This window comes from Cyanistes caeruleus, chromosome 2 (genome assembly GCF_971803275.1).
Source record: "Cyanistes caeruleus chromosome 2, bCyaCae1.hap1.1, whole genome shotgun sequence".
NCBI lineage: Eukaryota > Metazoa > Chordata > Aves > Passeriformes > Paridae > Cyanistes > Cyanistes caeruleus.
The window spans coordinates 116303654-116329390 of NC_141702.1; the positions used below are offsets into that span (position 1 = coordinate 116303654).

A 25737-nucleotide genomic window follows, 5' to 3' on the forward strand; every position below is an offset into this window, starting at 1 on the left:
GCTCTGAAAACTGAGGGTTAAGAGTGCTGTAAACTGTGTTTGAAGCGTCCATATTGGAGAAGGCCTGATGTTATTTGCAATGGAGCAGTCTGGTGTCTGCCTCCAATTACAAGCTACCATTACTGAGAATCTTAGATAAATATTGTCTTGGCACTGAATGTACATTCCTACAGAAAAAAGACCAAGTCATTGATCAGCAAAGAAGCAGAGAAGTTACCCAAGGACATGTGCTGAGGATGAGCGACTAATCTGGAAACAAAAAACCAATCCTCAAAATAACAGCAACAACAACAAAAAAAAAAAACCAACCAAAACATTCAGGTAGTTAATGACCAGCTGACTTAGTAAATGAAACTGCCCTAAAGCAAAGAAGTGAAATGATAGTTCAGTAGGAGGATCCATAAAAAAGTCCTGAAGAAACAAAGTGGTTGACTTGAAGAGCTACACGGAAGGCAGGTCTGATGGCTCTGGTACTGCTATAGACACACTGCTATTTCCACACCTACACTTCTGTCTGGAGAAAGATCCAAAGGAAAACAAACAGGAGGGAAGAAGTGGCCAAAATACGTGAGTGAGAGGAACATGATCTGATAAGGTCACCTTAGCCCTCACACTGGGCTTTTCTCTGTAGCAAGCAGCATTAATGCCTTCAGTGCCAGAGCAGCTTACTTTTGAATTCCAATATTCTGTACCTAATTACTATCAACTAATCAAGTTACTGAGCACAGACTGATAAACTGCTATTGTCATGTATGAGTGGAATAAAGAGAACTTTTTCCCTGTCTGCCAGCTGTTTGCCTGATAGAGCACCCCTGCCACATCACCACACCGGGAATTATTGTCCTGTTTTGCCTTCACTGCTGTAGGTGGAAGAGAGAACCGACCCTAAGGGTTAACCATGAAAAGTTACACAGGGAAACCCTGCAGTGAAGACAAAGAATGCAGCCCTGCAAAAATACTGCTCAACAAGGAAGCTGATCTTCCACCTCTCGTTAGGATTTTGCACCTGAGATGCAAAGTAAAATATCAGGGGCTGGAGCAGAAAACTGCTTGCTGCCTTTAATTAGTATTTCTGATTAAATCCTCCACTTGTTTGTTCCCTGCATACTGATTCTGTTTCCTCAATGAGTATATCCTACCTGAACAAGTATTTTTGGCTACAAAACTTTGTGTTCCCATGAACTTAAATGCAAGGGGCACCTGGTGAAGATCTCAGGTTTGAATCTTCCAACAAGTGCTCTGATGTTTCCACAAAGCAGAGTGCCTTTGGCAACAACCTCCTCGGAAAGTTTTCATTAAAATATATGTGAAATAAGCAATCCCACCTTTTTGACACTGATGGCAACAGCTTCTTTTTGACTATAATCATCTACAGTAAGGTCACTTCCAAATTTGTACTCAGGATGAGCTTCTTCTTCCTGGTCAGCTGCATAGAAAACAAAAAGGATCAGTGCAAAAACCAGAGCAACTGCTGATTTCTTTGCAAGACATGAAACAAATGACAGCTGAATTCACAGGTTTGGGTTTGGCACTTTTTAAAAAGAGGAATAAAATCCAGGGTATTAGATTTCTAAGAGTTAGTTAACTGTTTCCAAGTGCAGTACATTAGAGCTAAGGCCTGAGATGATTAGTAAGAGAATTTTTATTTTTGAAGTAAGCAGTATTTTGCGTAGCAAAGGTGTAAAAAAAAAAAAAAGCCAATAGCCTTGGTAAATAACAAGAACTGAAGAAGATGCCAGTGGCCAGGCTTCTTGAGTGCATTGTCAGACTCCTTGTGTGCCCAACACAGGGAATGGCTCTCATTTGCTTTTAGAGTGATTTTCCATTAGACCATACAATAATTGAAAAAAAAATAAAGGGAAAAAAATAAAGTAAAATATAAGAAAGGACCAGGTGGTAGGCTAAAGCTGGGACATTCACTATGACACAGGTCACAGGCCAGTCCTTTGTTTCAGGCACTTGCAGGCAGGGCATGATTTACATATTCTGAAGGTGGACATTTAAAACAGGGTTGGATCACACTCTAAATATGTGTATTTTTCTCTGCTGGCCACATCACTGGCTCAGAGCTGGACATTTACACTGAGGATAACTAAGGTTTGGCAAGAAATATCCCTCTCCTCATTTTATCCTTATAAAGTATAATGCAATAATCCCTCTGATGCTAACACAGTGACAATATGTGTTTTCAAAGCAAAGATCACAACTTCTTAGTCCCTCTCTCACAGACAGAATGAAAATCTGACTTGGTTGGTGCTCTAATATACACTCTGAACAGTAAATGGAAGTTAAAATTGTCTGGGATGAGGTGGCAAGGCTGGGGTCTGTACAAATGCTCCTGCACTGAGCTCAGACCTGCTGATGCTGTCACAGACCACAGGCACATGGGTAAGGAGCACCCAGCCCACTGATCTACCACAGGCAATGCCTGAGAGCCCTTCTCCAGGAAATCCTCACCGCTTTCTATTTCCTCCTCGTTATCATCCTCCAGGATATTTACAGGTGCAGTAGTTTCCCCAGCCTCCATCATCTTTTTCAGAGCATCAAGCTGTTCTGTTAATATGAAAAATAAAATTAAATTAGTCGTGACATGAACAGTTTGTAGCACAAAGAAATACAAGAGAACTGTCAAAAATGATTCCCTGATCCTCAGATCTACATCTGTTTAATGAGTCCTCTGACTTTTCAGTTGGTACTAAAATTTTACACAGTAAGTAACATCAATAAACACAGACTGTTGTTAGATCTGAAAAGTGGAAAATATTTTACAGAAGCACAGAATCAATTAGGTTGGAAAAGGCCTCAGAGATTGAATCCAACCTTTGATTGAACCACCACCTTTGTCAGCCAGAGTGGTTGAATGCCACATCCAGTCTTTCCTTAAACACCTCTCTGGGCAGCCCATTCCAATGTCTAATCATCCTTTCTCTGAAGAAATTCCTCCTAAATCTCCACACACTTCAAAGGTCTTTAGAGCAAACATATTACTTCCTCACAGAATAAACAGCCAGCTGTCTCTCCAGGGCTTGATCCATGCAAATGGAGGCAAAGTGCTTGGATTTTCAATTGTGTTTCCATGTGCATTCCAGTTAGACAGCGGGAGCACAGCCATGTATGACTGAAGCTAGTGCAAGGTCTGGGTGCTTATCTTTGAATGGAGAAGGACCAGGGTTTATCATTACAGCCATACTGGAAGCTAATATAGCAACATTATTGTTACTGAAAGAAGATAAAGATCAGAACTGGCAACAACAGCAAGGAGACCAATTTGAAATTCCATTTCATTTCATGCTTATCCTGGAAAAACACAGCAATGCAAACAGACTGGTGTCGGCAGAATTTACAAGAGATTCTATCTGCCTTATATTTTAGCTCAACCAGCAGTCTGATAAAAGTCCCAGGATTACATTTCTGGGTCTGTCTATGCCTGTGCAGCATGCTGATATCAAGGCCTAGACTGGTACTCACATGAAACACAAGGGCAAACCAGATGTTATTTATGTATAATTCATATTCTTCCAACACTAAAGTACAAACAATCTGGAAACTTTAGTAACAAAGTCTGTTTGTAGCGATCTGGACTTTTGTTTATTTAATATTTGACAAACATTACTTACTCTTTTCTACTTCAGGTTTCAGCCTTTTATTCTTTATGAGAATCTTTCTTTTGAGGTCATTAGGAGATGGCAAAGCTTTACCTTGTTCAAGCTGTAAAACGATTCGAAGAAAACACTTAATAATAACAACAGCTATTTGGCCTCTCTGCATCCCTGTTTGGGGTCTGGATTTTAGGACAGCAATACCAAGGGACAGTGAACCAGCAGTGCCACTTCAGGCACAACCCCAGAAGGTTGTGTGCCTGCAGTTATGCAGTTCCCTCAGCTCCTTTCCCCATCCCAGGGGGAAGCTGTGCTCAGGTAAAGCTGCTGGATGAAGCCAGCACTCAGGTCTCCAGCCTGTGTCCCTCTTAGCTGCACTGCTCTAAACATTTTCTCATCCCTCCCACCTAGCAGGGGGTGTGGATGAGCCCTGCAGCTCCTCCTCAGAGGAATTCCTGCTTTCCCTCCTTGTGGTTCACACAGCCCAAGCCACAGCTTAGCCCACTATCATTTGATCTTTGAATAAGTCACTTATTATGGTCCCCTCGAGCTGCTGACAAAAGTCAGGCAGCCCACACACTCTTGGAGAATGGAAATGGACTGGCACTGGGGAATGGAAAGCTACCCAATCCTCAGCTAGGTAGGGGGGACTGGTTTTGCCAGTAGGGTCACAAATTCAGTATTTGGCAAAGGAAAAGGGGAAGTTCCACATACACACACAAGAAGTATTAATAAAAGGTTTGTTCCAGTTTGGGGAAGGAGAAAAAATACTATTCAGAAAAGAGAAAAAGTATGAAATCCTCTGATTTAAGCCCCATTGAGGCTAAGAAACAAAGATTTAGGTAATTAGCACACTCTTCACCTCAGGTTTGCTAAAAATAGTTGCTGGTATAATCACAGAATATTCTGATCATCAAGGATCATCAAGTTCAACTTTCAGGTGAATGGCCCATACAGAGATTGAACCCAAAACTTTACATTCTTTGCACCATAACAAACTGGAGTTTTCACTGAAGCCTAAATGATACAGGAGTAAAAGTATTTCCAAAAATAGAGACAATTCTTAGAAGAACTATTCAGATATTCTTATATCTTAATCCAGAACTGAGCTGGAGAGAATCAGCACTCCAGGTGAACAAACAAAAGAACCAAGCACCATGGATTGAAACTAAATAAAAGCAGCAAAGGTGATAAATAATAACCCAGCAAAAATAAAACAGAATAACCAACCATATCAACCGAACCCCAGGAGAATGGGTGGAAACCTCCTCGTGGGAGGGTAAGGGTGCTCCACACCGACCAGGCTGGCTCAGGCAGGGAGTTTCAGCATGTTGGACGAAGTGAACTCATTTGCTCCCAGCACTGGGGCTGTAACTCCACTAGATGTCAGTGCCGCAGAGCTCATTTATGCCAGGCTGCATTCCCAGACAAGGCCATACTTGGATGCCCGTTTGGACAAATATTTGTTTTTACTTAAAACCAAATCTGCTTCAGCCAAGTGCCATGTCTCTCCTAAGTCAGCCTCCCTCAGTCACTAGCCCAGGTTTATCAGGATCCAAGTGCTTGTAAAGGGCGCGTTCCAAGCTCCTCCTGCAGTGTTTGCTTTGAGAGCAGCTGGGGACTGAATTCACCCATGAGGAGGAAAGGACACAAAATGCAGAAGGCTCAGCAGTGCTACAGAGCACAGGCAGCTGAGGCTAAATACTGGGCCCTGAGCTAGAGGCACTTTGGCCAGCTCTATTTTAGGAATCCCAGAGAGCTGCTGGAAGCTTTTTGTGAGGGATGTGGCAGTGTGCTACAAACATCACAAGGGGACACTGCAGATTTAGATCTTTGGGATGCACTTTTCAGTGCAAACACCTGACATTCACCGAGCCTTGTGTGCTGCTGCCCCTGCAACGCGCAGGGAAAGCCAGGAAAAGGAAAGCTCTGGAGATGCTAATGCCAGGAGCACCCCTTGCCACTGAAAGGTAAGGCAGAATCCTTCTTGCTGTGGTCCCCCAGAGCACCACAGAGCATCTGCAGGCTTTGGGTGACTGCTGCTGGCACGCAGTGAGCTCGTTGTAAGGAGCAAGGAAGGTCTGGAGAAGGAGTAGCAAGTGCTGTGTAACAAGCTGTTAAGTCTCAAATACTGTGTTTGTGAAGGAGTGTCTGTTGTTCCCTCCTGCCATGCAGGGGAGTGAAGTGCATGCGGATTACAGTGCACTCCATAGTCCAGATGAGCCTCCAGGAAACTCCTGGTGCTTAATTTAATTCTTAATGTAGTAGTGGGGCCACCTAGACTGCAGGACCCGACCTGGAGCATAAAACATGCAATGTGCAGCTGAAAGAAGAGGTTTTTTTCAGCTGAGACCATGCAATTTATAATTAATTGCTGTAATTAGTTGTTTTTAAACAGTGACTGGCAATTTCAGAGTGAGGTATGACCTGCAAAGACAATGTACGTGGTGTTTTTTATGTAGGTGCTGATATTACATCACACATCAAGGAGGGGAGAGATTTCCCCAGGCTGTTTGCCAGAGCCCTGTACAGAAGAGATTAAACAAATCAGATAAAAACAAGTTTGTACCAAAAAGCACGGCCACCCAAAACCCCTAGGCATTTCTGAAAGCACAGGACTGGCAGTGAACAGCACTAAGGGTGATATGATCTCAGTTTAACATCTCTTTTAAATGAAACTAATACAAAAAAAAAATAAAAAAAAAGGAAAGACTGGAAAAAATGTAACATACTGGATGTGTTTCTAGAGGCTGCTTCAACAGGAGATCTCCAAAAAGATCTTCACAGTATTTTGACATCTTGTACTGTTGATATTTGCTGTGGAAAAGATTATGTCAGTTAATTTTTAAATATAAAAAAGAAATCACTATCACTCAGCACAAAAGAATAATACTAAGTAATGCAGACGTCCCAAATTATATACTGCCCACTTTGTTTCAACTGAGAAGTATTGCTTTACTGTAATTATACTGTCAATAAAAGTCTATTATTTGACATGGATGAATTTAACAAGACCAAAAAAGTAGAATAACTGAATCTCACACAGCTAATGGAACATCCAAATAAATTTCACAGCTTTATCACAGATAAAAATGCTGCCGTTATTAAACTACATAAAGATTGATTAGTATATTAATGATGTATTAAGTGACATTCAGTATGCCTGCATGCCCCCCTCAGTTTTCAAGTATCATATCATAGTATTTTAAACTATATCATCTCTCTTAGAGAATGCAAAATTAAAAATTAAAAATGGGCACTACATACCTGCAGTGATTTTCAAATGAAAGAATGACAGGATACTCTGATGTAACAAATGCTGTTTCCTTAATGGCTTGAATTACATCCTATTAAAAAATAACAATAGGATACAAGTTAGAATGGATCAAATTAAAAACATAATAAAAGGGATTTTTTTATTATCCCCCCACCCTGAGAAACACAGGCCTGTCTTAAATGTGCAGATGAAGACAGAAGGAGAAAAAACTCTGTGTTCTTGATACCTCAGAACAAACTCCCTGCACCTGCAGCAGGATGGCACCTTCACCCACAGCCAGCAATGGATCTGCTGCTATCACCTACTGCTAGGGAGAATTCCTCCTCCCAGAGAAACTCCTGCATCTTCAGGCTTATTCCACAGCTAAGGAACTTCTCAGATAACAAAGAAGATATTTACTCTGTAGTGCAAAGAGCCCCAGGATGTGAAGAAGTGGGGAAAAAGCAGCAAGCCTGCCTCCTGCAGTTTCTGTGGAAAGGCAGATGGAGCACAGGAGTGGGTGATGCAAGTCAGAAATGAGCCCCAAAATCTGGGCCAGAAATCCTGCCCATCTCACTCCATCACACAGGAGCAGCATTCCAGTGCTGATGAGGGGAGGGTGCCCTGCTTGGATACTTGTCCAAGGCTTCTGCTGGAGTTTGCTGCCAGGTGCAGAGGCCAGGCATTTACCTTGAAAAGAATGTCTGTGCACATTGCTTTTCCATGGGTTATTATTGGTTCTTGGTCTTCACCTTTGCCATCCCAACAGTCCAGCTCGACACACCTAAAGATCCAAGAAAAATAAACTTGGTGTTTATAATAAATAAACAGGTGAGCTACCTGGGACATGTTTTAGCAGTGATGGTCAGGGCAGTAAGTTGTAAATCAGTTCTGGGTATTGCACAACACTTTCTAAGGTGTACATGTGTTATTTCAGACTTCTTCTATAACTTTGGATACACCACCTTAAATACGGCATGTGTGAGTATGCCTTATAATATAGTCTTATCTGGACAATAATGTCTTTAGCACTGTGCTACTCTTCTCATTCTAGCAAGCCAAGAAATTAAGCAGGGAATCAGAAATTAACATTTAAACTTCATAATTATAAAGCAGAAAGCCCTCTGAAATTCTTCAGCTATCATTTTGAGATCAAACATCTGTTAGCTTTCTCAAAAACTCTCTCCTTATATCAATTTCTACATTCCTCTGCCTGGAATTACTTTTGTGAGAAAAATTAGATTCTTATCTTATGAAACACATGTGCTTTCATTTGCCACACTAATATATTTATACATTCAACTATACAATACATCAACACCAAGGTACATTATGTAGCATTTTTAGTTTAAAGTATTAGATTCACAAATATTTATTATCTCCTGCTTCCAACCTGCATCCAGCCAAAAGCACTTGTCTGTACATCTCCACTGAAGACTTGCCACCAAACTGCCTGCCTGTTAAATACGTATTGTGAGAGGAGCTGATGAAATAATGAGCCAGAGGATGGTCCATTTCTTGATATAATTCCAAACGGTCCAAGAAAACTGGGGCATTTTCATCTGACATCAAGTATCTGCAAAACCCATCACTGGATATGACACCTGCAAGGAAGAAGGAGGTATGGTAAATTATTACCAGAAATTTCGAGTCAACAGAAGTCAAGCCATCCCACAGAGCAGGAATTCTAGCACAGAACCTGTTATTTACACAAGTTCCTGCAAGCAAACAGCTCTCCCCTTCCTCTGCTCCAGGCTGACCAGCAGCTGGTGCAAAATGTGCCACTGTGTTCCCAGATAACCAAATCAAAAATCAGGTGCCCATCAGTTCAACACCTGAGGTCCAGCACTCACCATCAGCAGAACTAAGGCAGCAAAAAGAGGTGAAGAAGGTAAATAAGTAGTGACATCTCCTCAGAACAGTCCCAGCAATTTTGATCTCTGGGACTTGTCTAAGTCAGGGATTCTGAGATTGCCTAGACCAGGCTTATATGGCCCTTTCCTCCCCTCTTTCATATTTAGTCCTGTGCTACATCCCTGTCAACCAGCTTGTGCAGAGACTGTTCTCCACTGACAGAAATGTGGGGATGTGTACCTGAAAATCTTTACAAAAGACTTTTCATTTACAAAACATTAGGAAAATTTAAAATACTTTCCAGTTTACTATTTGAAATACACCTTCACACCTTTGTAAATGAAAACAGAAATCTGCGATGAATGTGGAACATACAGGAATTCAGAACACAGAACTCATAACACATCTCTCCTATCTGTCTGCTGGTCTATGCTTCAATAAAGTAAAAAAAAAATACAAATCAAGGTGTAATTTTTAATGAAACCAACTTAGGAATAATTAGTATGGCAATATCAGTTTTAAAGAGGCCAAGAGTCTGAAAAATGGAAATTATCTGTGATAGGGAAGAAGGCATTACTCACAAAGAGATGCTGCAGGGAACAGTTACCTGGCATTAAATTCACATTGCTTGCTCTGAAGTAATTTATGAACACTCAGCTATTGTTAAGACAAGGTTGCAGCAGTCCTATTTTTATTTTCTTTAAGTCTATTTTTCTCTTATACAGAGAAGTGGAGTGATCCCAGTTTCCATTCTACTCCTAACTTTCTGAAAAAATCCTCTACTGGAGCCTAAATTTTCTGTACTTGGTGTCAGCCAGAGGTGAACTGTTCCAGAATGTTTTACTCAAGTCCTCTCAATATGACCCTGAATATGAAATAAAGGGGAAAAAAGGGAATTTTCGACCTGAAGAATGGTTTTATTTTGTTATCACCATGCACTTTAAAGCAGCAGCACAGCACATCTCAGATGATACATACTCCTAGTGCATCATCTTGTGGAGAAATGTCACAGCTGGATGGATGTTCTAGACAGAACACAACTGGGACCTCAGCAACTTAACAGAGCTCTCTGTGTGTTCAACAGCTCAGATTTTGTATTTTTAAATTGCACTCACCAAGTGGAAGATTAGGGGTTTGTAGTGATCCTGAGCAGACTCTGGTTACTGAACTGCCCAGCATTAACTTGTTCAGCTTTACTCACTGCTGTCACTGAAATGTGACTGAGGAAGAGTCAGCTGCTTATTGCTATTGCCTTTTCCACATCAGCCTTGTTTCCTAAACTACATGAGTTAGCAAAAAAAAAAAAAAAACCAAAAGAAAAAGGGGTTATCCTCAAGTATTTTGCTCAACAGCAAGTTTTATCTAAGAAGGGGAAAGAAGCTGAAGAGACCAGCCACTGCTGAGATCCCTGGAGGAACACTCAGAGGGAACTTCTACTATTTTGTTGTTATTCTCCATAAATCCATCCCTGCAAAAGGTTTTCCACATTTATTGAAAACCTGATAGAAATAAAAATCAATCAAAGAAGCTAAATAATTAGCCATGGTTGAATTTTTTTTCCCAATTTTAGGTTTATTTCCACCTTCCATCCTAAACAGGTGGCAGCCACAATAGCACACCTTCCTTGTATTGGAAAATATTTAAAATACACTAGGGCCAAGAATCAAAGATGAGTGTCTAAAAATTATAAATAAAATGGGATAGAGCTGACAAAAATCTATTAATACTTTGAAAATTTACTTCATTTAGAGAGGGAGGGAAAGCCTCAGGCTTTACTGGGGCAGGCTTAGATGCTGCCTCCTTCTTTTGCCTGCTTTGCACATCCCTCACCCCGAGTGGCTGCAGCACTGCTGGACGTATAAATACTTCACTTCTACCTTGATCCATGAGCATAAATGTCTGTGAAAGAGGATTCTTCTTAGGATGGGCTTTGCAAAGCTGCAGTCTCGACTTGTCACGACAACAGCAACCCAGCAAAAAGGGCAGGGAATGCAGGTGGGGAAAGCAACATTTTTCATTGCTGCAGTTGATCCCAACACAGCTACTGCAGCAAAATGGGTAAGAACTGGAACTAAGTTCAGCCACTGACACCTCCCACACTGACAGTAGCTCAGGACATGAACAGTCCAAGAATGCCTTGCAGGTACTTGAAACTTTGCTGGGAGAGAACATTTTTCAACTCACCCACTTAAAATACCCTGTTCTGAGCCAGGCTGCTGCCCTCAAGCACTAGAGAGATTATATCACAAGAAGGTGGATGCATACGGCAATTTCTTTTGTATTTTTGCACAATATCTGTACTTTGCAGAGCTTTGCATTCTCTTTGAGACTTTGACCAGAGCCACTTGCACGTTGCCTTGTTGCTGGAAGGAGTTTCCACTGTTCTGTATTTACTCAATCCCAGCCTCTCCCTTTCCTATCAGGATTTGTAGCCACACTCTAACCTAGATCAGGGTAATAATCCTTCTAAAAAAATCTGATAGTGAGGTGGAGGAATTTTTTTCAGCAGAGCAGTTTCCTGGTCCATTACCCTACAAGTGCTGTCCCCAGACCACAGGGACTGCAAATTCCCTTTCAAAAGTCTGAAAGCTTCAGAAAAAATTCCCCAAATGCCTAAACCCAGTGAACACTGAATTCCCTCCCCCCATTTACCTTTCCTCTTCAAGTCTTCATCTGGCTCATATGTCTCAATTATCTGCATTGCTCTTTTTGTGTCATAAAAGGGAAATAAAATTTCATTGAGCCGAGGATCTCGTTGATGCTAAGGTTAGAAAACAATGGAATTCAGCAAAACAATATAGTGCATGGCTATCATCCAAGAGCATTTCATTACTGCAGATGAGAAAGAAAGAAGTGGACATTTAAAAAAAAAAAAAGCCAAAAGAAAAAAAAGCCAGCCCTAAAATTTACAGACTATTCAACAGCAACTTCAGCATTAGGTAGAAAATGAACTTTATCATTCGTAAGAAACCTAGGCAGCTTGATCACAAAAATATTTTTAAAAAAGAAAAATCCAGTGCAATTATATAACTGGTCTTACTCATTCATGAAAATAATGACTGCACATGGGATCTGTGCAGATGAGATGTTGAAAATAAATAGCTAAATGTCACTTTAAATTCTCTAATTTTTATTTATTTTTTTTTTGCAAAGTGACAGACTTGACTGGTAGCACTGCAATCACCTCTGCAAAAATGCAAGTCTTCTACAATATCTACAGCTAAAGCAAAAAAGTAAAATAAAGTTATATTATAAATACAGAATTTGAAACCTGAGTTTAGGAATATGCAAGTACTGGATGATTATTTGTGAATCGTGGAAACATCATGTTTTTAACTATTCAAAAACCAGTATAGGTTCTTAGAAGAAATATGCACAAGAATTTCACAGCATCATCTCTTCAATTCACAATAACTTACAATGTTAGGATTTAATAATATAGGTCATGTTTAGGTACAATTTAGCAGTGATTTCTAATAGACTAATAAAATTCAGAATTTTTACATTTTCACTTTATAGTATGCTATGTAACTTTGTTCTTTTTTCTCCATGCTGGATTAGAGCTGCACACTGTGTGCCTGATTCTCCATTAAAAGAAAATTAAAACCAGAATTGACGGAGTAGTGGCATGTAAGCAGATGCAACAAAACAAAGAAATAAATATGACTGTGAAAACACTCTTTTACCCCAGAAGGTGCACAGTTTTCAAGCTTTAGTTTCAGCAGAATTCAGAGATGTAACAGGCCACCCCCATATTGGCAATCAATAATTTGGAGTGGACAGAATGGTGTTGACATGGCTTACACAGCACTATCAGCATTTGCTGTAATTCCTTATCTGAAAACTTTTTTGACTATTATTTTTTTTTTTTCCATAAGAAAAGTAATATCCAATCCAATCTCTTTTCATACAGCCAATCCATTGGTGCATGTGCTTAATTAACTCCAAGAAATTACAACCAATGCCAATTTAATCATGCAATTAAGGAGGGATCTTTCAAGTAATGCTACTGGCAGTCTGCAGCATCTAAAACACAGCAGGTTTGCTCAGCTGGGCTGTCGGGATGCCCCAGGAAAGCTCAGATGAAACAGGACACGAGAGCAGATGGATGCAGGACATGATTTGCTCAGCAGCACACACCAACACCACCACAACACTGGCATGCAACAGTTCCACGGTGACAAATGGCAAGGATTTATATCATTAGTGACAATACACCACCTCAAAAAACTGTAAGAAATAGCAGGGAAGGTTCTTTGCTCCAGGAAAGGGTTCTTCCCTACTCCATTTCTTCTACAGTTACTCATAAGCAAACAGGAGAATATAAATGGGATAAAGCAAAAAGTCTCCTCTTGAGAAAAAGCCCCAGAGTTTTCCAAAGGAGCTCAGAGCAAAATATTCTTCCAGCATCACTATCAATTCTCCATTGGAACAAAAGTGTATCGTTACGTTCACTTTGTTTAAAAAATAAAGTTGGCAACAGATAAAGATCTACTTTAAAAAAGTGATAATATTCTCTAGCATCTCTTGGGGAAGTGTTCTGCACCACAGAGCTTGGTGGCACAGGGAACTTGTGACACAAAAGCAGACCAAAATTGAAAATGTGACATTTCATCTCAAAAGATAATGTGTCCCAGGACTAATTCTGTATGTGTAACAAAGCTGTGCTGGATTGTTCTGGTTACCCTACCAGACAGGGCATCCTTCCACCAGGCATTCCCAATCACATGAGGGTGAACTGACTAAAAAGATGGGGAGAAAAGATGCCCAGAAGGCTCTGCAAAGAGAGAAAGCTCCTTCAGCCTCCCCAGCCTGCCTCCAGCACCTTGAAGTGGGCACAAACTGAGACATGCAGCAGTTGAAAATGGGCTAAAACCAGTTCTGCCTCTTGAATTTGCCCTGTGAGAGGTGAGAAGGTCCTTTTGGGGAGATGAACAACTGGGGGATGGAAAGAGTGAATGGGAAGGAGGGAGGAAGAGAAAGCAAGTGGAAGAGAGAGAGGGAGGAAAAGCAAGGAATTGGGAATAGGAAAGTATCTCCCCATACCTCTCTCCCAAAAGAATGGAAGAGTCCTGGTCAGACTACTGAAAATTCCATTTTAACTGTTACTCGCCTTGTTATTTTATTGCTGTAAATGAACTGCAGAAGTAAATCTCAATGGTAGTGATTTCAGTCCCTTTTCAACTATATTCCCTTTTTTTTCTAAAATTTGACTTTAAAAATAGGAGATCTAGACAAAATACTCATGCATGACAGCAATTAAGTTTCTAAAAACTTCCCAGAAGCTTTAATACTGAAGCACAATTAAATCATCTGTCATCCAGCAGCATTTAAAAGTCAAATAGAGACAGGAGTTTGGAAAAACTCCAGGAAAGCTGCTCACTCTCCTCTCATACCCAGTAACATATCCTCATGCTCTCTTAAAAACCCATAACACTTAGAGCTTCTGCAGCATGCCTTGGAGGTTACTTCAAAATAATTGAAGTTAAAGAGTCTCATGAAGAGTTGCTCTGCCAAGTAACTCCCCTCTCCTATGTAATGATAATAACCTTTTTATATTTGCCAGCATTAGACACCACTGCTAATTGCAGTGTTGGCCAGCTGCCAAGGGGACAGAAATGATCCCTTCAGGAGGCACATTCTGGGTAATTTTGTGCCTTTCAAATTATGACCCAAACTTTAAACTCTGTTTGGAGACTGAAAGACCTCCAACACAGACCAAAGGCATCGGTTTCAGTCACCAGAATAAACGTTTTACTCCACAAAAAACACTTGAATAATTTTCCCCAGCTCTGATCCCCAACTAAAGGGCCAACCACAAGATTTCCAATTGCAAAATGTATTTTGTCAATATGGATGTATTCAACAAGATGCATTTCCCCCCCACTACTACCTATAAATAAGGTCTCTAATTCTGTAAAAAGAACTGCTAAAGCAACATAAAATTGAGAGCAAAACAAGTCAATCTTAATTTTTTAATCAGTTACTGGTGACCAGGGATTCTTACAAATGCTGGCAGCTTTTCTTCAGAAATTTAGGCTTCAAAGAACTATAAACTAAAACAATTAGAGATCAATTTTTAAATAATGAGAAAATAATAATTTACCTGAAAATGAAGAGTGGCACTAAAAAAATCAGAAGCTAACATGGTTTAAAGTGGGGATAGGCTTGTGTGCTTCAAGCAGTAAAATGTATCTACAGGTGAATTGGGGGCTGAGGTGCTTTAAAAGGATAAATTATAATTTAAATCACAACAATATCCTGTCTCTCTCAAATGTAGAAGCAAAAATGACAAGCCTTAGCTCTGACCCTGGCCCTGCAAACATTTAGACACTGAATTGTGTAAAGAGCTGTGATAAAAGGATCTCTCACAGCAATAAGATTAAGTCTGTGCTCCAACTTGCCAATAGATATGAACTAAAGGCCCAGGTATATAACCCCAATTATGTTATCAAGCTGTTAATCTTCCCTTTTTCTTTTCTTTTTGAATACCCTTTCTACAAGTAATTCAGGTTAAGTGAAGAGTAAGGAACACATTCTGTACTGAAAAATAAAATTATATTCTAAATCTGATATATAGGGAACTTACAGCTTGGATCTTCATTTTGAAGTATCCTATATATATACATATATAAAAACATATAAAAATTGAACTATAACTAGTAAAACAATTTTAGATGGAGAAATTTTTTGGTAGTACACCTAAAAATGTCACCTAGTGAGGTGAGCAGCTTCCCATGTTCAGGATGACAATAATCTACTGGTACAAAACCAAGTAGGATGTGTCTGTTTTCCATGGGTGTGTTCTTGTCAAATCCACATACTGCATTTATTGCTGGAATTCCAAATGAATCCTTTTTCTGTAATTTACTATGTTTTAGGAATAGAAAAGGGCTAACCCCACATTGTTTACTGAACTACTTCACACACTCATGATGCTTTTAAGAAATTCTAAATACTTCTGCCAACAACTGTATTCTGGAAATACAGCAATAAAAGTATTTCCTCTTATTCTGCACACATGGTATTTTAAAAATCATATACAAACTCTTAAAATATCCTCTTAACTCTTAGATTTGTAACAGATTGAAATAATACTGCTGAGGATAATCAAATTCCTGTTTATAAATGCCTACTTCAGTTTTTCTATTATTCTAGAAGGACTAGCAGATATATTTAGCTGGGGCCTGCAGGTAAAATAATTGCCTTCAATAAAATACTGAGTATATTTTAGTGGAAACTGCATTAAATTTAACAGGATAAAAAGCATAAAACACACAGTACACACACCATAACACAGCAGCAAGTAACCAGACACAACTGCAAAGCCAACATGTAGAAAGCACAACACCACACACGGCGGGAGCTGATTTTTGCACCTGGGTGTTACCATAATGGAAAGATCAGCAGATCAGAAGCGTAGCAAATAATGGCATGGTGCATGCAATGGAAAGATTGGAAGAAGCAAGCCACTGCAGACAGACTTGTATGGTAGTTAATGTATGAAAAAGCTTACTTCATTTAGAAAGCTCACTAATTGGTCTACCGTTAAATAATCAGTTTTGTCTCCATTGCTGAAAAGGAATTTATTAGAGAATGTAAGTTTTTATACATGATGCTACAGTAGGTATGATTTACATGTTGACATTGTTGATACTTTTAAAACCACCTACTATTTTCTACTTGAAAGTAGCTCTATAATCTCAAAATGAACAGTCACAGAAAACATACTAACTGTCTATGCTTGGCACAGTACATCTCCCACAACATATCTTCCTATCACTGAACAAACATTACTTCATAAAACAACATGTAAGTCCTCCAGCTGAGAATAAATTGGGTGAAGAAACTTCTCAAACTTCAAATTTCTTACTTGATTTAATTAGTTCACATACTGTGTTAATCACCTAAAGGAGCAAGTTAAAAATTACAGGAGTTAGTAAAGCAAATGCAAAAAAAAAAAAAAAATGTTCCAGGTGCTTCCTTTAACTCATGTAAAAGTTGCTCTAAAATACAGAGTGAACTTTTACATTAACAGTCTGAGAAGGAAGAAAGGGGTAAAACAGACTGGAGCTTGTTCTAAAGTACTGCTGATGCTACTAGAATTCGAGGGTAGATAAATTTTACAGTGTTCTGTCACTATTAGTTATGGACTAAAAATACAGCAAAATGTCTTTAAAGCAAGATTATATTCAATTTGAACTTACATCTTCTTAAAGAGATCCTCTATGTCAGTTCGGGGACATATCTTTTGGGTAAGCTCATAAAATTTCTCATAAGTAAAAGCTGCAGGCTCAATTTCATCATTCTGCAACAAAATGCAAAGGTACATTTATCCAGACAAGAGAGCTTATGTGCTCTTTTCCCAAGAGAATATCTTATATCACAAAAAGGCAACTCAGAACTGGTTTCCTTCCCAAGTATAAATTTACCTGGTTTCTTTTATACTCTCTCAAAGTAATTCTAAATTCATCTTTATCATAGATCTGTTTAATGTGCTTGTATTCTAATCTCACAGTAACAATAATTCTACATAAACACAGAGCTGGAAAACAATTTCTTTTTCTTCTGAAGCTTATAAAAAAATCAACCCAAACCCAAAAAGTTCAAGCCGTCACCTCTCTGGGGCTGCTCTCTGCTCCCACTGGAAGTAGGGCAGAGCTGGAGAGTAGCTCTCCAAAGGAGTGGAGCAAAGAGCAGGAGGAGTCCAAGAAATTAAACAAAAAAATCTATTCCATGCATATTTTGTGCTTATATACTTTGCATAAATGAACAAAAGGTAGTTTGTGACAGAAAAGAAGGGCCACCCCCTCTAAGATGTTTAAGGACCTCTGTGTCATACAGATTTAATTACATTTTGGCTCTAGTAAACAACCTCCAGTGATTAGTAAGTAACACACAATAGGCACAGTTTTTGTGATGCAAATGACTTAGATTACAGCTATAAACGTGAATGAGTCATCATTTATTAGTGTACAAAAACAGTTATTCAAAACAACTAAATACCTTTCCGCTGGGAAGACCTAATTCCTTAAGTGCCTGAAAGATCACTTTTTCTGTTTTACCTGATGCAAAGGTTCTGGTTATGCTAAAACAAAGAACAATGGAGAGAAAAAAAAAAAAAAAAAGCAGAGAAATGTTAGTCACTTTTTAAACAATTGGTTCTTTCTCTCTCTCTTGCTTTTACTGCCAACATTTTCCTCTGGCTTTTATTGATGAATGTAAGCAGCTTCCAAGTAATAGTGCAGTTGAAAAAGTGCTCTAAGCTCCACAGAGCAGCACTGCTCTGCCTGCAAGCCAGACATTAGAAAATACATCAAAATAATGAACTGCAAACAGAACAAAAGAGGGTTTTTTTCCCCCAATACACTGAGATACAGAGCCATACAAAGCATTCTTTTGTTTGCTCTTTTAAGCTGTGTGCTGATATAAATAACTGTTTAGAAAGCAGCAGGAGACTCGTGTCTCTGGTCATTCCTGGTTGTGGTGCCTTCCCTTCCATCCCAGGCATTAAACTGTGCCTCCATAAGGCAGGAGTGGGCTGTTCCCAAAGGCAGCTTCCTTCCTCCTTCCTTTTCAAGCAGCTGCTGCTATCAAGAGACTCCCAGCCACATGGCAAATCCCATTCCCTGCTGCAGTGCTCACTCCTCCCTCTGGATGCTCCCTCACCTCACAGCCATTGAGAATATCCTGTCCTAGTCATGCTACACACAAATCCTTTAGGTAAGCCTCAGCTGTCACTGGAATATTTCCACCAAACTGATGAGCATCCTGCTCCACCCCAAAGCATGACTTCACCGTGTGTATGACTGGCAAATTCATTTCACTTGGAATGAGATAAATCCCATAAAAACGTGGCTATTTGGTATAATTAATATGAGAGTGGTCTATTTCTGTTTCAATTTGAGATGAGCCTGAATAACCTCTGAGTCTGGAAAGGAGGATCCAAACCTGAGAGCCCTCGTGCATTCTGTTTAGGGTTTGAGCTAAAATGCTGTGACCCACAACCCCTTGATTTTGGTGTCAGTCTGGAGAGAGAAACTGAAGTCTGTATCCAATATCTATTTCTAACAAAAGCTGTACATTGGGAAACGCTCTATGGCTGCTGATAAGAATGTGTTGCTCTTTATCATCAAGCGAGACAAACATTTGCTGAGACTTTTAGTTAATCTCATGCATAATAAATAATTTCACATGGCAAGAGACGTGAAACAAATTGTTGCCGCTATTTGTTGCCATAGCAATTCACGGTTGTTTTATTCTCCAAAACACTCTAAACTGCCTATGTAAATATTTTCATACTAATAAAGTTAAGATCAGGAAATGAAAATATCTAAATGATAAAAAAATATTTTAACAAAACTTAGCCATGTTTTTCTTACTTGGTCCTTACAACAGTTAGGTTTCTATGTCCCTATTTAGGCATCTAAGTTAGCTGTTTGATTTTCCAAAGTTGATAAGTACCAAGATATTTTCACTAAAATATAGACTGAGTTTAACTTTAGGCACTTGTTTCTTAAAAAAATCCCCAGGCATCTATTTTTTTCTACTAATTCTAAACCACACAGTAATGTTAGTTTTACAATTTACAACCTATTTCCAGCCCCGTAAATTTCTATGTCTTTTGTAATGAATTGGACTCCAATAATAAATGTCCTGTAAAACATGTAATATTGGTGTAAGTAATTAATCAGATGTGTGCCAAGATTCTATGGCTGCAGGGAATGAACTTTTGATGCCAAATGCATTTTTTTATTTCACAAAAGCTGACAGCAAACATAGCAGTAATTTGTAATGGAAGCAGCAGTGTAGAGAAGATTGCATGAATCAAAAAAAGATTGTAAAAATACAGCATGACACTTTCATTTTGCTAAGGCTATTGCAAATACAACTGCTTTTCCTTCTATCAGAAGAGACTTCATCCTAGCTGATTTACTTTCATCTTGACACCTACAGGTGTTCACTCTTCATGTTCCACCTACAGTGATTTGGGGCTTATGGTAACATGTCAGTGTACTTCCTCATAAATATTTAAAATACCTCCCAACTCTGGAACTGAGGGATATGACTCTATCACACTTGCTGATGGATTAAATGACTTGGTTACTTCAGACTTTCACCACTTTCCAACCATTACCTCAAAAATCAAGCCAGCACAACCTGTGAAAATCAATCTTCTACCATGGCTCCACTGAATCTATTAGCTTGACCTGCCTACACTGTACAAGAAATTATCTAACTTTGATTTCCAACCAACACTGAAGTATTGAAACAGATTTCTTCCAGACACTCTGGAGTAACTGAGTTAAGACACTTAAAAAAAACTCTACTTTCAAATTGACTTAATTAAACTACTGAAAAACAGATTTAAGCTTGATTTGGCATAGTTTAGCTTTTTATTTTTTTACTATCTATTTTCATAGTTAGAACCTAAACTTGCTTGAATCCTTTTAAATTTACTTATACAAAGAGACAAGCATAGACTGAGCAAAGTTAATTTCTAATGAGAGTCTAGACAAGCAGGTCCAACTTACATAGAAAATCTATTTTCTGCCAGCAGAAAGTTGAAGAAACCAAGTGCATTTTTTTTCTCTTAACAAACACTGACCTGTTTGCTCACCTGTTACAGTAGTGTTAAAATCTGAACATACAAAATATCTTACAAATGCTGTGTCTTTGCAAGAGCTGAAAATGTGATTCTAGACTCAGACTGCTAAAATTTATTAAAGCCCAAAAGGCAGAACTGCTACTCTCCTAAGGTTTTCACACAGCTAACTGCCAGAATTTCTCCTCTCCCAAACATAGTACATCAACAGCAACAGATCTATGCCCCAGAATACATTAAAATCCAAGCTTGAGAAAAATCTTTCTGACTTTGCAACTCCCAACTGTACAGCCAAAGAGTCAGGAGTATTTATGGCATTTGCCACCAACAGCCCGAGGAGTGTCACCTTCTCAAGGCTCATTATTCCCTATGGGGAATGTGAGAGTTGCAAAATTTGTTTCAAACTTGGGAAGAAATGCAAGGAGCTCCGATTCTGCAGGTGAGATCTCTTTTTCCCCCTTGGTGCTTTACTGCACTTCTGTTTAAAAATGAAATACAGGTGGATCTTGTGATACACATTCCTACATCTGAACAGACCTTCTGGGGGTTCTGTTTCTGAGAGAGAAACCTTCCCCTCCTTATCCGAGGGGATATATATGGATCAGAACTACAGCAATTGCTACAGGAGCCCCTGGCAGCAGGAGGAGGAGGAGGAGGAAGCAGGGCTGAATAAATAACAATAGGTATAAAAGAGGTAAAAGGGAAAGGTCATTTGGAGGGGAAGCATCATTGCTTTAAACCAGTGAAAGAGACACTGGGGGGGAAGCTTGAGTAGCAAATGTGAAACTTTGGCACCCCTTACATATCAGAGCCATTCAGCTCACATTTTCCAGTGCTTCCTGGCCTGCCATCCTCATACACACATCCCTCTCCTTATGCCTCTCCCTCCTCCTGTCTCCTTTTGATCTCTCCACTTCCCTTCTCTGCACTAAGGGTTGATGGAAGAAAGGGGGAAGCAGTGAAATCTCCCCCATCCCAGGCTGACCCCTGAATGTCTGTGTCCCACTCCATGATCAGCAGCTCCTGCTGGATCAGGCCAATCCCATGGCCTTGCCATCCTACATCAGGGCCCTGATTCCCCCTATTTTCTAGTGCAGCTCTGCACAGGAGATTAATTATTTTTCTGTCCTCTGTTCATATTCCTCTTCTCACTGACATCTCTTCTCATCCTTTAAGTGGGTGACACAGCACTCCCCATGTGAGCCCCAAAAATTTGCCACATTTTACCCACACCAAGGTAGCACATTCCTTGGAGTATCCAGATGCAAAGGAGACTCAGCTTCATGGAACGGTAGATCCCTTATGAATTTATAAGCAACCTACTTTTACAATAAATTAAACTGCTAGGGAACTGATTTATGTTAACCTGTAAATAGTGCAAATTTAAATTTAAAGATTCAATACATTGGACCCAGTGAACTGGATTTTTAAGCAATAGGCAGTCTGCATACACAAATCAGTATGCTGGAGCATAACAGAGAGAATTTATGCCTCACTAAATGTGATGTAAAATATTTAAAGGCAGCAACAGTTTCAGACAAGCTAGCACGCTATAAATTCATACTGTGGAATAGGGTTCTGTGTTCAAACACAGGCATAAAGCTGTAAAATCCTGAAAATTGATTTGTCCCTGTGGTATTGTTTCCTCATCGTTACCCTCCAGCTGATGATATTCCTCATGGGACTTCTGCACAGGAGGTGCTTCATGGCAGCTGAGTTTGAGAAATAAGCAGGGACTTGGCCACGTGAGGACTGGAAGATTAATACACTGAAGCAGCTTTAACACTGTCAAGGTGTCACCTGTCAAATGAAGCTAAAGAATCTTGGAAAGCAGCATGGCAAGCCCTTTCTCTTTTTGCAGGTTCTATAGCTGCAAAATCCTTCTTTCCTCTTTGTGGGGGGAGGGACAAAAAAATAAAGAAAAGTGTGAGGCTTATCTTACAAAGTCCTCCTTGCTCCCTTCTGTGAGTTTCTATTCATGAAAAACCAGCATGCCCCCCAAAAATCTGGTTTGCATGTATTTTATGAAGAGAAAAGCAGCTCAATGCATGAGCAAGAATGAAGTCCTAGGGCAAAAGAGGGGAGTATCATTGCCTAGCCAGAGAGAACTGAAAAGCAGTAACTTTTAATAGTTAATAGCTGCACAGAAAGGAAGATGCTGTTCTGGCTTTCTTGACAACAAATAACCCAACAATTCATTTACCATGTGGACAAAACCAAATATTATCCTGGGGATTCCTATAAAAGCAGAAGCATTTTTGGCAGACACATATATGTCTCTTTTACAAGGAACTACAGTTTAAAAGTACCTTTTTGTCCTCTACTTAACTGGTCTGCAAGCTTTTATGGTTCTTTTTTAAAAGTATTTTATCAAATTTTACAACTGAAAAACCCATCCCAGGGTTTGAGGAATGTTAGGCTGAGAAATCTGATGCTCTTAGCTCTAAGTGACTTTGAAAACTATTAGAAAAACTCGTATCTTCATTCCAATAGACTGAAAAAAAAAAAAATTACTAGGCTGATAAGAAGTCCTGCCTAGCTTATCAAGGAGGGCAGATAAGAATATCTATTTCTGTACTTACTCTTCTATATGTATTAGAAATAAAATTAACATTATATTTTATTATTACGCCAAAGAATTTTATTAAAATTATAGAACTAGGAACTGAAAAAACCAAGAGCTCCCCAGCTGTGCTTACCTCCGAACTGGAATTTTCCCATTTGTGTTTGTTAGGAAGGCCAGCTTCATCCAGCTGAAATTAGGAATGAAACATTTTTAAAATACTATTTATTAAAATTGGGGTCTAGATCATTATGTTTAACTTATTGCCATGTCTGCTAAATGAGTACAAAAAAATAATTGTTCTGCAATAAAAACATTTTTCTGTAACCTTTTAATGCTTGAGGCGGGACATTTCTTTAACTATAGAGGCAAAAAGCAGCCCAAAAAAATCAGTACAGCAATTAACACAAGTGTGAAGATGAGAAAGTCTCATGGGGATTTGCTTGCATATGCATCAAAGAAAAAATAAACCAGCCAGTAATTATAACATACACTACAATAAATCAAATGAACAGTTACAAATTCTCCTGTAATTTCTCCTGGGCAGGTGCCAAATGTGGCCTTGAGACACCTTTGGTCTCAATAAAAGACAAACTCTTAACTCATTTAACACCGTTTTCTTTATGACAGTGTTTTGTAAATGTTAAACTATGAAAAACAATTTTATTTTTATTTTTTTTTTAATTCCAATAAGGAATATACAAGGACAGAACAATCAAGGAAAAAGGGGAGGAAAGAAAGTAACTTACTGTTTCTTGAGACACGTCATTGGACTGACATTGTTAGCTCTAAAGTTATGTATGATGGATCCAAGCCCTTCTACCCATTGCTGAAAAACACAAAACCACCAAAACAGCAAATCAGGAAAACTGAAGAGGGGAAAAGCAGGAAAGTTTGTCTTGGGGGAAGGCTCCTCCTTGAAGCCATGGATAATGTTAATAACCTGTGCAGAGGAAAAAACTACCCACGCCACAGCCCATCCATGGAAAAGTCCAGCCACATTTCATTCATTTTACCCATTACTATTTCATCCTCCACTGGACAAAGGGATTGTGCTTCCCATTCTTCCCAATGCTACATGTAGTATCAGCAGTGCTAATAAATCAGCTTATTGCCAGCCAAGCAAGTGATCCACTGACTGATTTATTAAGGCCTCTTTATATCCTGTATGAATATCTTCCTCCCTTTTGGTGGAGGGGGACAATATCAGCTATTACTGAGCACCATTATCCAATGTGTGAGGATATATTTCACTGGTCCAGTTTAAAAAGGAATGAAATAAAATATTAATAAGCTAGAGCAAACCACAGGGAGGCATGACAACCTCTCAGCAATGCCAACCTCATCTAACACCCTGTTACATATTCAAGAACTGCTTGTTTGCTTGTTTTCATCCTTAAAATGCACAACATTCCAAATAATCACTGGGATGACTTCCAGCCAACAGCAGCATTACAGTACTTATTTATGTAATTCCTCTTTTAGGGATCTATTTTTCTTCTGTAGCCTGCACCCCGACTTTGCAGAGCTGTGTGAGAAGCAGCTTAAGGCTTGACATGAACACTCACTGATTTCAGCAAGAATCCTGGCAGGGAAAAGCCATGGGAAGAGGAAAAAATGGCAGTGCTACAAGCCAAGTTTGATCTCAATTATGCCATTGTAACACTAGGATTACTCAACTGATAATTTACACTGGTGGAATTGAGATGGGATTTGGTCCACTGCTAAACATTAACCTTGTGAATAAAGGAGCTTTTTGCTTCTGGCCAAATGCTGTGCATGCAGCTTGAGCTGAATTGGGCAGGATCCAGAATATGACACTTATAAATAGATGCAGATGAGTGTATTTTTCTTTTCATGAATGAGTGCTGTACATCTGCAAGACAGATGAAAAAAATCATGATTTATACTGGAGGAACACTAACCTCTTTGGGAAATGGCATATTGTAAACTGCAGGCAACAAATCCCTGGGGGCTAAAACAAGGTCTAAGGTGTCAATTCAACAGATAAACACTTAAGGAGACCCCTGTACTCATGAAATATGAAATCTGTTTTGCTTTAGGAAAAGTTGTCACTTATTAAGATATGTGTTAATATTTAAGTATATTATTGTATTAATATTAACTTATTTTTAAGTTATCTGTTAAGTAAGTACTGCATAAAATATGTATTTAAATAGATCCAGTATGTGTCTGAGAATCATTTGAAAAACAGAGATATCACTTATGAAAATAGGTAGTATTTGGGGTTTTCTTAGGTGTGTTTTTGGGCTTGAAAACAACCCCCCCAGGCAGAGTCTGCCCTTCCATCTCTCTTTTTCCAGCTGCATGAGTAAGATGACTTTGTAGTCATAGGCTGAAGGGACTGCCTAGGAAGATAAAGAAAGCAAGGTTCATGGGGCAAGATAATATTATTTATTAGAACTGATATAACTAGAAGCTACTGACAGATTTAGGAAATACTTATCTCTTCCTACAAATGTTCCCTCACCTCAGATGATAAAGGAATGGTGTTTGTGATAATTCCAGGGTAAATGCCTGAACAAGTCTTACACAGATTTCAATTTCCTAGAACTGTTGAAATTCAAGAGTCATCAACTACTTACATTTGGGGCTTGTGATTTGTTTGGGTTTGGGGGATTTTTGGTTTAGTTTTGGGTTTGGAGGGTTTTTGGCTTGTTTGTTTGTTTTTGTTGTTGTTTAAATCAATTAATGTAACATTCCTGCTGCATTAACACTGTCACAGCTCTACAAATATTTGTCCTTGTATGATCTGCATTGGTCTGTACCCCTTCAAAACTCCTCAGCCTTCCAACACTGACCCAACCACTCAGTGGCATATTCACTGCAAACAAAAAAA

The 25737-nt window shown here is 39.1% G+C and overlaps 1 protein-coding gene across 17 annotated transcripts in view; it reads right to left on the reverse strand.

The window, feature by feature from the left end:
- Positions 1–25737, reverse strand: part of PLCB4 (phospholipase C beta 4) — a 185811-nt gene that overhangs the window by 48029 nt on the left and 112045 nt on the right. For all 17 annotated transcript variants that reach the window (XM_086873594.1, XM_086873564.1, XM_086873575.1 and 14 more), the window contains 13 exons: positions 23627–23706; positions 23014–23067; positions 17716–17797; positions 16917–17017; positions 16226–16283; positions 11362–11470; positions 8249–8459; positions 7546–7639; positions 6867–6946; positions 6332–6416; positions 3618–3708; positions 2458–2553; positions 1326–1426 (listed from right to left, as the gene is read on the reverse strand). In XM_086873594.1, the coding sequence (XP_086729720.1) occupies positions 1326–1426; positions 2458–2553; positions 3618–3708; positions 6332–6416; positions 6867–6946; positions 7546–7639; positions 8249–8459; positions 11362–11470; positions 16226–16283; positions 16917–17017; positions 17716–17797; positions 23014–23067; positions 23627–23706 (1242 nt within the window). The remainder of the gene's footprint in view (positions 1–1325; positions 1427–2457; positions 2554–3617; positions 3709–6331; positions 6417–6866; positions 6947–7545; positions 7640–8248; positions 8460–11361; positions 11471–16225; positions 16284–16916; positions 17018–17715; positions 17798–23013; positions 23068–23626; positions 23707–25737) is intronic.